The sequence below is a fragment of the Alosa pseudoharengus genome, unplaced genomic scaffold, assembly GCF_046254945.1.
Source record: "Alosa pseudoharengus isolate Yale_2024_CS ecotype anadromous, Long Island Sound unplaced genomic scaffold, YU_APseudo_1.1 YU_APseudo_1.1_scf_5, whole genome shotgun sequence".
Lineage (NCBI taxonomy): Eukaryota > Metazoa > Chordata > Actinopteri > Clupeiformes > Clupeidae > Alosa > Alosa pseudoharengus.
Genome location: NW_027468837.1, coordinates 39391782 through 39406781, shown reverse-complemented (window position 1 = coordinate 39406781; position 15000 = coordinate 39391782). Strand labels below are relative to the sequence as shown.

The 15000-nt window shown below is 45.5% G+C and overlaps 1 protein-coding gene across 3 annotated transcripts in view; it reads left to right on the top strand.

Annotated features, from left to right (window-relative positions):
- Positions 1–5141, top strand: part of camk1b (calcium/calmodulin-dependent protein kinase Ib) — a 42934-nt gene extending 37793 nt beyond the window's left edge. For 2 of the 3 annotated variants that reach the window (XM_076267356.1, XM_076267355.1), the window contains exons 10-11: positions 2074–2161; positions 2910–5141. In XM_076267356.1, coding sequence (XP_076123471.1) covers positions 2074–2161; positions 2910–3269 — 448 coding nt within the window. In that variant the 3' untranslated portion in view covers positions 3270–5141. The remainder of the gene's footprint in view (positions 1–2073; positions 2162–2909) is intronic. The other variant, XM_076267357.1, reaches the window with a different exon arrangement.
- Positions 5142–15000: the final 9859 nt, after the last annotated feature.

The window sequence follows — 15000 nt, the reverse complement described above, 5'->3', positions numbered from 1 at the left end:
TAGCTAAGCTTCTAGCCTACTATTCCAATGAGAACATGCTGAAAACATGTTCATCTTCATGGCTAGTTTGTTCAGCAATAAGGTTTTGCCGGTCATTTATCGTGATTTCGCACCCGTAATAAATTGCTGTGACGATCTATCGAAATCCATAAAAAAAAACATGCAAAAAACGCTCGGCATCACTGGACTTTCAATGGCTCTACAGAGTGGGCTGATCTCAGTGCAGAAAAGCTACACGTTTATTGGACAAGCGCCACAAAATCGTAATTTCCAGGGAAGCCCGGCGTCTCTGGGAGTGAATGGGACAGTGGGATGGCCCGGACGCCGAGCTTCTGTATAATGATTGGAGGAACCGTCATAGAGGCTGGACTCTTTTTGATTGACAGCATATGTCGCGATCTGACAGGAAGTGGTTCCAAGTTCAAGGGATGCGTTAACATTAGTGTTGGCAGGTGAAGTCGAGAGGCAAGGCAAGTTGCAGCTCAAATTCTCTTAGGGCCCGTACCATTTCTGCCCCCTTAAAACTTCCACTAGGTTTTGATTGCCCTCAACATTAAAGCCCCCTCGACAAGGGAAGTGGAGGTGAAGATCTTTCCCTATGAATTGGGACACCACTATATGCAAATTAGCGTAGCGAACGTGCTCACCTACGTCACGCGCAGCGCCGACGTGTCTACCGGTAGTAGCATGCTACTATTTTCATTCAGGAACATGCCTGTTCCAGCGGTCATTGTTGTGTGGGCTGTGCTGGTTTATCTACGTCTGGTTAATCAACAAAGATATTCGTGTTCATGTGAACGCCAGAACACACATCCTAAATATTGACGAAACTACCCAGATCGATATATAACGTTATTTGATGGGCAGACTCTCTCAAAGCACTCAGCAGATATCATGAACATCGTCAGATAGCTTCGTGAGACATTAGTGTTCAAAACTCAACAGTCAATCAGATGTGCATCAAACTAACATATTCCAACATATTTCGAAATTTTAATAGGCTTATTTGCGAAAATATATGAAAAATTTGGCCGGCTCGCTGAGCTCGCACGGTATCCTGGGTAATTTCATCTCACACTTCGTTTTAAGCCTGCATCGGTCCTGGCTATATTTTGAAGGTTGATTTTAAGGGGAAAATAGCACTTCCCCTTGCTCCCTAAAGTAATGGGACATCCTAGCCCTACACGTGCACGCGCAAAAACGAGGGTTAGGGCAAAAATCTAGGGGTAGGGGAGGTATTGGGACGCGCTCATAATTTGTGAGCAATACAGTCGATTTCTATTTGACTTTGTAAATAGCATACTGTAAATAAAACCGTAATGTGAAGTTACAGAGTTTGTGACTTGCTTTTGCTTCAGTTGTGTATTTAGGCTAAGTTAGGTAGTGCGCTATATAACGGTGTAGCTTCTAGGCTATATTATGCTAATGTTTTTTTAAATGCCCACCAGGGGAGATAAAACAGCAAGGCAGCTGAACGTACACAGAGAAATAACTCTAGAAGGCTAGCCTAAACTCTCCCCAAGCTGCCATGTCTGCCATGCCAACTCTATAGCCTACTGTTTGGTCTATTCTGGGTTTGGGGATAATTTTTGCCCTCAAAGAACAATATAACACCTTAATAATATTAATTTAATAATTGACCATTTTTATCAGAGCTTCCCCTGTTCCAAAGAGCAGCCACCGCCACTAGACAAACAGACACAGACACACACATACTCACACCACACTTACACCACAGGGCCATTCTTCATTCACTTTTCAGCACAGTGCCTTATATAACCGCAGTGATTTATGGCAGGCAGGGCTGTTAATTGTTCACTGTCAGAGAGTCTGCTTGGAAATGTCTGCAAGATGAATTAAAATTGGTACCCCAGATTCCCCCATCATATTTGCGGCTGCAGTTTCCCTCCCTCTGTGAGGGGATGTGTGTGTGTGTGTGTGTGTGTGTGTGTGTGTGTGTGTGTGTGTGTGTGGGCGAGCGCATGCTTGTGTGTGTGTGCGTGTGTGTGCATGTTTGTGTGTGTGTGTGTTTGAAGGGGCCATTAGTCCTAATATTGCCTCCCATCTCCGCAGGATCGCTGGAGACACGGCTCTGGACAAGAACATCCACGAGTCCGTCAGCGCTCAGATCAAGAAGAACTTTGCCAAAAGCAAATGGAAGGTAAGGACCTTCTCTCCTCCGTCTGCTGCTGACGCAGGCCCCCAGGCATGGCAGGCATCAGGAGAGCACACGGTGTACCTTCCACCATCACTGCAGGAAGGAAGGAGACATGAGGGCCATCGCACTTCATTATTTACATCAACTGTCAGCAAGGCGTGCCATAGTTAAAGGGGTGCACGTATCTCAGCAAGGCGTGCCATAGTTAAAGGGGTGCACGTATCTCAGCAAGGCGTGCCATAGTTAAAGGGGTGCACGTATGTCAGCAAGGCGTGCCATAGTTAAAGGGGTGCACGTATCTCAGCAAGGCGTGCCATAGTTAAAGGGGTGCACGTATCTCAGCAAGGCGTGCCATAGTTAAAGGGGTGCACGTATCTCAGCAAGGCGTGCCATAGTTAAAGGGGTGCACGTATGTCAGCAAGGCGTGCCATAGTTAAAGGGGTGCACGTATCTAAGCACACATGTGCCTGCAGGGACTCAAACTCACTCATGATGGGGCCTGGTGCCATTTGTAGCGCCAGATGTTCCTCAGCAGAGTTGCGTAAGAGCGTAAGCTGTTCCGGGCCGGTAAAAGCCCAGTGTGCGCTGATTATTGTGTTTCTTTTCTGCCCCCCCCCCCCCCCCCCGTAAAAGCCCAGTGTGCGCTGATTATTGTGTTTCTTTCCTGCCCCCCCTGTAAAAGCCCAGTGTGCGCTGATTATTGTGTTTCTTTCCTGCCCCCCCCTGCCGCTCTCTCTCGTGCCACCTTCAGCAAGCCTTCAACGCCACGGCGGTGGTGCGGCACATGCGCCGGCTGCAGCTGGGCACCAGCCAGGAGGGCACCAGCCAGACCAGCCTGCCCAGCCCCTGCCACGGCGCCGGGCACCTGCTTCTCCCCGAGCGGGACGAAGACGAGGAGCAGGACGCCGAGCAGAGTGAGTTTAGAGCACCTGCATCTTCACCTGCCTCTTCACCTGCCGTAATACACACAATTCACAGCTTACCTAGTGATGGACTGAATTCATTTGTAGCTTTTGTCACTGTTATGCAAGTTTTTTTCCCCTCAAATGTCAGAAAATTGAACAAGTCTAAATGTCAGAGCAGGACTGAGCATACAGTACATCCATGTTAGCAACTTACATAAAGGTAAAAAAGAGCTATATATAAATTAGTCAGTGGATTTTAGTCCATCACTTGCAAAGTTGTGAATATTTGTGTATTTTTAATTTAATTTAGTGCTCATCCATGCTAGGGTGGTAGAGCGTGTGGATATCTCTCTCACTCTCTCTACCTCTCCCTCTCTCTCTCTCTCTCTGTCTATCCAGAGGCCCAGTGTGAGGGAGGCTGTTCAGAGGTGGCAGCTGACGGATCAGAGGCTGATGCCCTGCAGAACTGCACATACCGCTGCCACCCCGCCAGCCGCGTGTGAGCATCACCGCGTCGCGCAGCGCCGTGCAACACCGCACCGTGCCGCCCCACTGCCAAAAAACCGACCTCAAGACTGTCCCTGTTTCGCATCACTGGAGCCCGACACTAATCCCCAGTCTGGCCAGGAATATGGAGTGTTGTTCCAGCGGCCCGCCACCAGGGAGCGCTGTTGTGTAAAGAATCCAGGGTTTTGGGGAGGAAAGGGACACTACTACACGCCAATGGAGGGAGTCACTTTAGGCCGACAGAGGAGGAGGAGGAGGAGAGCGCTGGCACATCGTGAGGATGTGAAGGGATAGATAGAGAGAGAGAGAGAGGAGGAGAGGTGTTCCTCAGGTGGATCATGGGTCATCTTTGGAGTTGGACAGAGCTTGGACGTTGTTGTAATCATCCTTTAAGAAACGCTCTTCTGTCTCCATCTCCATATTTCTATATGCAGTGTAGTGTTTTTAATCTGTTTCTTTTATTCCAAAACAAAACAAATGTTCCTTCTTTTCTTTTCTTTTGTTTACTGGCCAACAGAAGCCCTGGCTTTTCCAGTGCACCTCATGCCATTGGAGCTCTTTTACATTACTGTATGAGGATGGATGTTCCAATGCAGACCAGTTGGAGAGTTCAGGGTCTGGTCAGGGTGTGGTCATGTACGATTTTACATGAATATAGCCTCTTTTACCTGCTTTTCTTAATCCTCTAGCACAGATTGCGTAGAAGTCGCAACCTTAATTTACGTGGGAAAAGCCAGGCGTTACAGGCAGGTACAATACATGCATGTATACATTCCTCCATGACACAGTAAGTACTGTATGTGTGGAACATGTTTCTCTCAATGTTGACTCATGCGATTGGATAAAACTAGAGTTCTTCCTGCGTCCCCTTCAGGAAATGTGACATATTTGTTCAGCCATGCAGCACTCTCCTGTGTTGGAGTACTGTCCTTGCAATACCGCATGTGTGTCTCTTTTACATGTGACAACAGATGAACCAGCTCAGCTTATCAGAATCTGCAGTGCCTTCAGGGTTGCAGTATCAAGCGTTTGCATGTCTGTTTTTGTGTCATTCCAACACAACTGTAGTCTTGTCAAAAAGCAACTAAGGAAAAAAGGTCGTTGAAGAGTTTTATTAAATCATTATCATTGCTTTCTATGTTAGTCAGATAAGGCAAACATAACTTGTCAGTATAGAAATAGCACTACATAGGCAGTGAGTTCTCCTGGGCACTATAGCAGTCGCGTTTTTAACAAGACGGATGCACCCAGCAGTCAGTAAATGCATCCATTTCAGTGTCAGCCAAACATCCTACTCATGGGGATACCGATCCTGTCAGACTGTACATTGTAATGTAGAACTACACAGAACCAGTGAATTTCTGAAGGGGTTTGTCTCCTGTCTTACAACAAAACTGTTTGAACTTCAAGTCACACATTGTCATGTTGTAAGCCTTTCAGATGTGTTGCTTTTTTATGTTCCTTGGTGGATTGCTTTTTGTTTTCCATGCTTCTTCGCGCTTCCATGCTCCATTCATGTTTCTCACTATCGGTTGTGTACAGAACACCAATTAAAGAATGTTTGTGTTGTACCCTCTTGCCTCATTTCCTGATTTCATTGATCTTGTTTTTATCATAAAGTCACTCTTTTGCCATGTTTTCAGTTGCACACGTGGCACTTGTGTCCACAGCCGATTCATGACCACTGTTTTAGTCCCATAGCTCCATTTATGTCACATGTCCGCGATGCCAGAACTGAACAGGTGCACTGATGCAGGGATATCGCTGGCGTCTAGCAATGAGGAAACGCAAGTGTAGTGGCACAAACGTCCTTGTTTAATTTCGTCCAAAAGACAAACGCACACATGCACACATTATACATAAATGTGTGCACACACACAGACAAACACACAAGCCTAGTCTCACAGTGCAGGTCATAAGAGCTGAAATAAGGGCATGTCCATCACGGGGATGTCCAGGTATGGCTTGTTACTCTGGAAACGGCCTCTCAGGCACCCGTGGGAAGGCTCCTCTGTGCTCTCTCTCTCTCTCCGGCATGACCGCTTTGAAAAGTCCAGCAAGGAGAGAGAGGGAAGGCTGTAGTCCACTGAGCCACACGTGGGAAGTCCGTTAACGCTCTGGACTCTTTATTCTGTGTCAGACTGGGTACAGAAAACAAAAACAAGAAAAACAAACAAAAACAAACGGTTTTGTGATTCTATGATTCTGCATGTGTAGAATGTGAGAACAAACTAAATGGAAAGTGAAAGTGCTGTGTCTTTCTTTTGATGTTTGATGTCTTATTTCTACTTTTAGCACCTTATATTGAATCATTTGCGCTGTTTACTTGTGTGAATGTCAGTTTTGTGTGTGTGTGAGTCTGTGTGCGTGTGTGTTTGCAATAGTTGATATAGTTGGTAATATTGTGAGATTGCTTGAGAATTAGGACCATGTTCTACCAAATACTATGAAGGGATATTTTAAAGAAGTAACGAGAATGGTATTATCTCAGTACTGCTGCCCTTATGCACTTGGCTATTTTTGACTACAGAATGGAAGTTCACTTTGATAGCACACCCATTCATTTGCAGTCATTTCCACGTATCGAAATGAATACAAATCAGAGTGTGCATGTTAGCTAACTAGCATTTATTTACTTTAAGAATGTTCAGACACACACTGGTAGAATCATCACATCGCTATCTTGGAGGCAGAGCTCTCAGTGCAACTGTTCTGAACTTCTGATGCAGTCACTCATTACCATCAAACTAAGCATAGCCAGTTTGAAGTGGTGGAGATATACTTCTACATTTTCCTGATGACTTGAAACCGAATGAATTCAGTTGCCCGATGTTGTGGCCATTGTTGTGGGTAGTGTGTGCTAGTGTTTCCTTGAGTGGTTATGTGTAGCTGTGTGCTGTATAGCTTTAGGTATTGCAAAGCGCTGGAATGAGTGACAAGACCACCCTAGGCAGGGAAAACAGCAGCATCACAAAAAGCAAACTAACTTCACGTTGACCATCATATCGGCCCTCCGCCCAAACTAGAATTTATAGTAGTTTGGGTGGCACCATTGCAACATGTATTAATGGACCTGTGAATTCTCTGCAGTCCTTGTCTAAATGGTCAAGTAAACCCACTCTGAAGAGTAGGCCTACTACTTAGACTCATTTGAAAGTAAGGATTGCCTTGCAGTTCCTTGCAAAGTTGGGGTGGTCAACTGTCTTTTTCCATCTTCAGGGTATTACGATTTCAGTTGAATGTGTGGTGATTGTTCTGGTAACATTATATAGCGCTGTAGGCTACATACACCTTATGGCAGAACAATTCCTTCATTGTTGTCTGCATGGTGTGGTTTGCACTGTATGTAAAGATAATTATCTCTTGTTTACACCATGAAAATATTGTATTCAGATAAGAGTATATATTATTTTTGACAATATAAGGAATCTTCACATCAGAATTATTTACTTGTATATTTCTTTCAATGCCCACCCATGACAATATATTTTTGACAAACACTCAAAGTAATGTGTAGCAAATTGAACTCTGCAGATTGGAAGGATTTCAGGGCGAAAATCCCCTAGTTGTTTTGGATGATAAAGAGAAATCTCCGCTCACAATCAAGGCCCTCTCCTATCCCAACCAATCCCAGGCCTATGTTTCTGTAATGTTCTCTCTCCTACTACTTTCCATGAAGCCTGGATGGCAGTGATGTCCTGGAAAGCTAGAATGATTAAATGTGTTTTAATTGTCCAAAAGTATTGAAATTTGGCACCAGTATTATACTGATAATAGGTCTATCAGTAATGTATTGCAAGCAGAAACAATATATCATCATCTTCATCATTTTTTGTTCCCCCCCCCCCCCACCACTCTCTCATAAGATTGAGGACATTGGTAAAAATCGTGAACACTTTAAAACACTACATTTATGGTACAATTATTAATTAAATCAGTAATGATCTAGCATTTTAATGTGATAAATATGTAGACAAATGATTAAAAAAAAACTTACAACCCATTTTTCCTACACCACATTACTAGTACTAATGCATGACTAGCATTAAATTGGACCCCGTATCTACCTCTTAGACTATTCCTCTGAATGCTAATGCATCGTTCTCCCAATTTTGTGGTTAAAGGGGTGGTTCAGGATTTTGGACATAGGACCTCATTTCCAAGTAAGCAAGTGTGAGTTCGCAGGTGCTAGGCTAGCGCAAGTCAACGGTATGTGCTAGCCTGCCACTAAAAACAGTCTTACCCACTCCAAAGTACACCCGAGGCAAATAAATTATAACGCCAGACTATCGATGTAAATGTCTGTTTTGATAGTGTTATTTCTAACGTTATTCTATCCTTGCATTTCAACGATCGCATTACATTTTGAGGGACTAGTTTCTTAGCAGCGGCGGAATTATACTTGCTCCGGTTAGTAGTACTGCGCCGAAAAGTAAACAGTAAAGCGCACTCCAATGGGGATACCTAGTAGTAGCCTTGGTAATATCAGTCCGCCGCTGAGATGCAAAATGACTACTACCAACTTCAGGGATCGATCAAAGTATAACTATTGCAACGCGATGCGAGGGTAGTTGTATTTCTCACACTATTCTATCAACACAGACATTTACATCGATTGTCTGGAATTTGCCTCGGGTGTACTTTGGAGTGGGTAAGACTGTCTTTAGTGGCAGGCTAGCACATACCGTTGACTTGCGCTAGCCTAGCACCTCCGAACTCTGCAATTAGAAGGACTGGATGAAACGTGTTGAAAACGGTCTCCACTGATAAATATCACACTTGCTTACTTGGAAATGAGGTCTTATGTCCAAAATCCTGAACCACCCCTTTAAAGATTGTTTTTGGCCATGTCATGTATGCAGCCACTCTGAGGTAGGCCTAATTAAAAAAATTCTTCTTCCTGTGACGTCTGAAATGAGGCGATGAAAATTGATGTGCTCAGCACAGCTCAGGACAGCAACCGGGGTTATCTTCCCCATTTTCATTTGAATTAAAACTTTGCTTTTTTTTTTTTTTTTTTTTTTACAAATTAGCACATGTAAACTAATTTGTGAATCCTTGCCATCCCCACTCCTTAACAACAACTTTAGCTAATCTAAAATGTAATATTTATGCAAATAGGATATGAAGGGCTTTTAATGAAGGGTTTCTTGATTCCGTGCTGGTTATTACATAAGAATATTACTGGTTTATCGCCCTTGCCTTTCTGCCCAATCTGCATTTGAAGCTTGTTTTGTCTCTTAAACTTTAAAAATTGTATATCTGTTTCTCACCTGTTTTGTTTCAGTTACTCTGAGATCTGTTTTAGTCGCCTATGTTTATAAATGATGACATATTTATATGTTAACACAGTATATAGCCTTTAAAAGCTGATATGAGCTATTATGTATTGATGCAATGCATCGTGGTCCTAGAATATTAAATATGGAGTATTGCTCAATATTAAAGCCAATGATTTGTACTTTGAGGAGGTTTGTTAATGGACAGTCTATTAAACTTTCCTTGTCTATGCACCGTCTGTCCGAGTACTCTTTTCGTGACGCTCTCTAGATAAGTTGGCACGGAGGCTGTCTGTCATCACCAGCGCTCTGCTGTTTGTTTCAAGAATGCTCGCACTGCTAATACCACCGCTGTCTCTCGTCAGATGTCCCTGTAATAAATTCACCATGAAGCAGTTAACTAGGATTAGGAGTAGCACCACGCAGCTGAAATTAGAGATACAGTCTGGACATGAGCGGTACGTGACTGCAGCCTGAGGAGATATGCAAGTTATGTGAAGCGCGGTCGGGCCGGGCGGCTGCGTCAGCTCGGCGCGAAGGGAGGAAGGGATGTGGTGATGGGGATAATAGCAGTCGGGCCCAGCGCTGGGTTTGGACGAGAACGTTTGGGGTTAGGGTACTTGCGAGGGAAACAGTGCTTGTGGTTTGCTGTGGGATGGAGATCTAGGACAGGGTCCTCGGAGCTTATGGGGAAAGCAACCAAAAAGTCTTTACTTAAAGAGAATTTTCCCATGAGCTGCACAAAACTGCTACTGGCCACCTGATGCTGCCAAGTCTAAATTCACTCTTCCAGGAACATCCTCTCTGGCAATGCATGGTTTTGCTCCTGTCCCTTTTGTGCTCCATGGAAGTGCCCGTAGACCTTTTCAGGGTTCTGTATTCTTCGGAGGACCCCCTGTTGTTTTTATTTCCACCCCTTTGTGGTTTTTTCCCCTTGTGTGCGACTGACTGTCAGACCACCTCCAAGGGCTAGCCTTCACTCTCCACTTCCTACGGAGTCCCCCAAGGGCCAGTCTAGCTTGCAGACCACCCAGCTTACTTCCCCCACAGGTCCGCACACATTCAAAACCACTGGAGCTCTGCATGCCTGTCTGGGTGAGGAGCTCGAGGTCACTTTACCTTTGCTGTCATCGGGCGGACAGGTCAGGGACCGTCCGTCAAACTCTGCTCTCCTCCCTCTTTACTCCACCCTCCCTCACTCGTTCTCTAATTCAATCTTTCTCTCCATCTCACCCTCTTTTTCAGGAAAAAAAAGAAAACATGACTACAGCTATGCACCAAACTCTAGACACAATCCTGCACACCAACACGGGAACATTAGGACAAACCAGATAATAAAGAATTAGCTTCTGGCCTTTCTGTTTTTCCAATCATTCCCTATAATCAAAACAGCCCCTTTTTTTACCCACACGATGTGAATGTCCCTCCCCAACCCCTGCTGCTCAAGACCACTAAGCCTTGTCCTGATGGCTGTGGCGAGGATCAGAGTAAACAGCAGGGAGAAAGCCTCCCTGACTTCTCGACTGCGTAAGACTGGCTGTGCTCCTGGCAGTGAGGGGACTACACGCAGGAAACCTACACCCTTGTCTGTTCCTCTTACATTCCCTCTTCTGTCAATACTGCCAGTGCCACCCAGCCCAAACGCAAAGCCAGTGCCACCCAGCCCAAACGCAAAGCCAGTGCCACCCAGCCCAGACGCAAAGCCAGTGAAGTTGCCCATGAATTTGGAGTTGTGGAAAGGACAGGGCTTAGTAATGTCTTAAGTTGTTTTGTTATTGTTATTGTTTTGTACGTGGTAAAGGCGTGGATTGCTGGTATAACTATCTCTGTTTTGTTTTTTAGGAAAAGACTTCTGCAAACATTCATGTCACTTGAAGTAATTCAATGTGTAATGTGTGTGTAACTTTCCATCAAGATTGCATTTACAACTACATGTCTATGGTGATATCTATCTATCTCTGTACACTTTTATTGCCCTCTGATCTACGTTTTTACATTTTCCCTCCTCTTGCTGAAAACATCAACTGGTCCCTTTATCTGGCATCCGATTCATGACACAGATAAAATAAATGAAATCACTCAGAGAGAGGGTGTCTCTGTGAGGCTCCAACAAGTACAGCAAAGTAACTGCTCATCCTCTCAGGGCTCCTCTAACGCCTCCCAGCTCTCGGTGATAACTCACTCACTCCCCAAAGCTCACTCTGCTTTATTGAACGGCTCTGAGCACATCAGACTCCCTCTCACTCCCACTTGTCACAGGGCCATGGGGTCAGGGGGGTCAGACCAGCCCGCAAAACAAGCCAGACATATTCTGGCAGGAACTCGTCGGTCATTCTCACGACACGCTGTGTGTGTCTCTCTCTCTATCTCTGTGTGTGCATGTGTTTGTGTGTGTGACTGTGTGAGACGGTCTGTGTCGAAGAGAATCTGTGTGTGTGTGTGTGTGTGTGTGTGTGTGTGTGTGTGTGTGTGTGTATGTGTGTGTTTGTGTGTGTGTGTGTGTGTGTTTATGCATGAATGTGAGGTGTGTGTGTGTGTGAGGTGCTTCGCATGTGTCTTTCACCAAAGCCAGGGCAGCCTCTGACCCTCTCCATCATTTGTCAGTCTGGCCCAGTCTGGGTATTTAAGGGGATCTGCTCAGTGACTTAATGGATACCTGTAAGGGATTTGAACAGAGCAAGCTAGATAAAGACTCACAAATCTAGCGCACAAATGATCACTGACGTCATTAAATTGATCTACTCTTAGCCTCAAGTGTTAGCTAGTCTCCATCTGCATCTTATTACCTGGGTAGATTTAGAGCTTCACTCAAGGAAACTCTTACACTTACTCTGAGCGTGCAATCCCAGTGTATATCTTTGCATTAAAGCACATGGGTTTGTTCTCAGATACATCTTGTGATCTCACTGCATGTGAATGCCAAAGGTCTCTTTCATCATAGCTGATGTACAGCACATGGTAACATCGTGGCCTCTCTTGGTGAGATGTGTCATGGCACTATGTGACGGTGAAGACAGAGCAGAGGGAGAAAGACATTGCCGTGCACACTTGGCCCGTTATGCAGCGGACCACTAGCCTGTCAACGCCAGCACGTCGTCTCGCCGTCTTTCTGCGGGTCCACAGGGCGCCCTTTTGTTTGCAGAAGCGTCCGCCGTGCAGAGAGGGGCGTCCAAGTCAGAGCGAAGGCCAAACAGAGCTTCTGTGTCCAGGTCTTACAGTGCCATCAAAGGGCGGATATGTGGGAAGGCGAGGGGGTCTGACCTGCTGTCCAAGAAAGGAATCAGCTGTCAGAGGATAAGGTGTTGTCTGGACGATAGGAACAAATTTCACCTCCAGAAATGGTCAAACATGATCTTAAACAGACCGGTCCCATATGGGCCACATTTCACTCTTTACCACACTGCCCATCTGACTGAGCTTATGTTCAAATGGGAGAAAGATAGCTGAATTATGGGGACAAGATACCGTTTTTAAAGGAATAAGCAGCATAGGCCATCTGGTGGGGAGAGAAGCATGCACAGAACAATTGAATTAGACTCTTGTGTTTTTATAGCCTTACAAAATCCTCCTACTCTTTATTTGTGGTTTGGTTGTGTTCCGCAGAACTAAATGTCTTATTTTAACCATAACCAGTGATATGTGAGGAATGGAGAATTTATATTTGGTGTTTCACCACGTTTTACTGCTATCCAGCATGTCCCTTTGCATGAGAATACTACTATCCAGCATGTCCCTTTGCATGAGAAGCAGATGGCAGATGAACTGGAGTGGATCGTTTCTAAAAGTCGTCCAGACCTGTAGGAGATATCCCCCGCGTCCAGCCCTGCTCCTCTGGGTGGAGAGCCTAGATCTGGACACAGTCACCTGGCGAGCCGCAGCCCCTCAAGTGCCAGAATAGGGGGAAACATGGCCGACCTGTCGAGGAGGAAAAGTTTGCTCACTAATGAATTAGCCTCCCTGGTTAATGTTTTTCCTCCTTCCACCCCCCCCCCCCCCAAACACACACACACACACACTCCTAAAAAACATTTGACCCAAAAGTTTCCAGCCGTCTGACGCGGCCTCCAAAACAAATTCAAACACTTTACAGGCAGCCACTTTTAATGGCACTTGGGGCTGGATGCTGGAAGGAAAGCGCTCCGTCTGTCTGCATCTCTCTTCAGCCGTCTCTGTGAGGGCCCTCTCCTTTCACCGACTGAGTGGACCTACCTGTGGACACAACATGAAACTGACCATCTGTCCACGGTTCGTGTTTGTTTCTCATCCTCAAAGACCCTGCAGCCTTCTCCTTCTTTTCCCTCTTCTGTTTTCCTTCTGTCCAGATATTATTATGTGCCTTGGCCTTACTGCCCCCTTGTCTATTTTTCAGCTCAGAGGACAATAAAAGCTGTTTTAAGGCTGCGGTCTTCCAGACATACAGTAAGAGACTGATATATATTTGCCCTCAAACGAACACAGGATGTTTTTCATTTGTATGTGCCTGCGTCTTATCAGGATTGATTTGGCCACGCTAGAAACTTGGCGTGTGTGTTGTTTGCCATACTTAAAAAAAAATACAAGTCAGAGCACCAGTCTGTGATGAAGAATGAAACTTTCCAGTCCACAGGCTGTCGGTCCAAAAATGAGCGAGCGAGACAGGGGGGGTTTAGAGGGCCAGAGAATTATCAATGAATGGATTTTCCACTGCCGACTCTACTGCAGTCTCTTGTCTGAATGGGACTTCTTTTCATTATGGTTCATTTACACAAGAGATCAAAGAACAGGTCAGCATGGATGGAATTCCAGGGGCAATGGTTCAGGCAAGCATAATGTGCACGCATGGCAGCCCTTACTGGCCAGACAAGCCGCTTTAAACCCCCACACACACAGTTGCACTGCAGAAGAAGGTGGACTTGGTCCACTCTCATATTTATATTTCCCCATGGCTGCTGTTGACATGTATACACTGATATAAGTATAAGTAAGTATATATACTCTTTTGATCCCGTGAGAGAAATTTGGTCTCTGCATTTATCCAAATCCGTGAATTAGTGAAACACACTCAGCACACAGTGAACACAGTGAGGTGAACACACACTAATCCCGGCGCAGTGAGCTGCCTGCAACATCAGCGGCGCTCGGTGAGCAGTGAGGGGTTAGGTGCCGTGCCTACTGGTCAGGGTTTGAACCGGCAACCCTCTGGTAATAAGTCCGAAGTGCTAACCAGTAGGCCATGGCCGCCCCAACATGAACCTCAACTCCATCTGTGTGAAACACACACTGAAGAGTTTCCAAAGCCCTCCAACCCCCACATCTCTGTTTGTTTATGGCTGTTGTTGGAGACACAAAGAGGGAGACAGTGTCTCTCCCATAGGGTCTCTCTCTCCTTGAACAAAGGGAGGGGAGACAGCCTGCCTGCTTTTAGCTGGCGCTTGTCAAACCAGCCTACACAGTTCAGATGTTCTTCAAGTGTGTGTTGTGATGCTCAGGGACAGAGGAACACCCTCTTCCCGGAGTCTCCGGGCTTCTCATGGGGGGAGAGTTTTATGTGGCGTTCATGCCCCTGTGAGTAGGCAATCCATCAGGGAGAAGCGCCTTTACAGTGGAGGGGAACAGCAGCAGAGATGCATGGCTTTTGGCCTGGGAGCTTTCTTTTTTAAGGGAGGTCAGTCTTCACAGAAGACTTCAGAGGCGCCTTTGTGGACGGGACGTAATGCCTCAAGCTAACATGCAGGGTGGAGCCATGAGATTGTCCAGCCAGATCCTTACATGAACCGCACCTAAATCACAATGTTTTATTCCTCTCCAAGTCTTTTCCAAGTCAGCATGACTCATTAGTCAACACTGTCAGGATCGAACAATAACAATAAATACTCACTACACTTTGCATGTAAATGATCCAGGTGTTATACATGTTTTTTCCTGTTACGTGGTGTCTTTTATTAGTATTAAGGGTGGTTGCCAGGAAACTGTTGGAAGACCTGATGTGAAAGACGTATGAATAAATAAAAATGTAAAATACAATACAACATTTGGTCAATAGGTCATAGCAGGTCATAGCTCCATCTGTATCTGTCATAGCAATGCGTTCAAGAGGCGAGGAGAGGTGGTGCTGATGGTGGTCTCCATGTTGGATTGGTGTTCCGGACTTGTGTTCCGGTGCTCGCTGGGT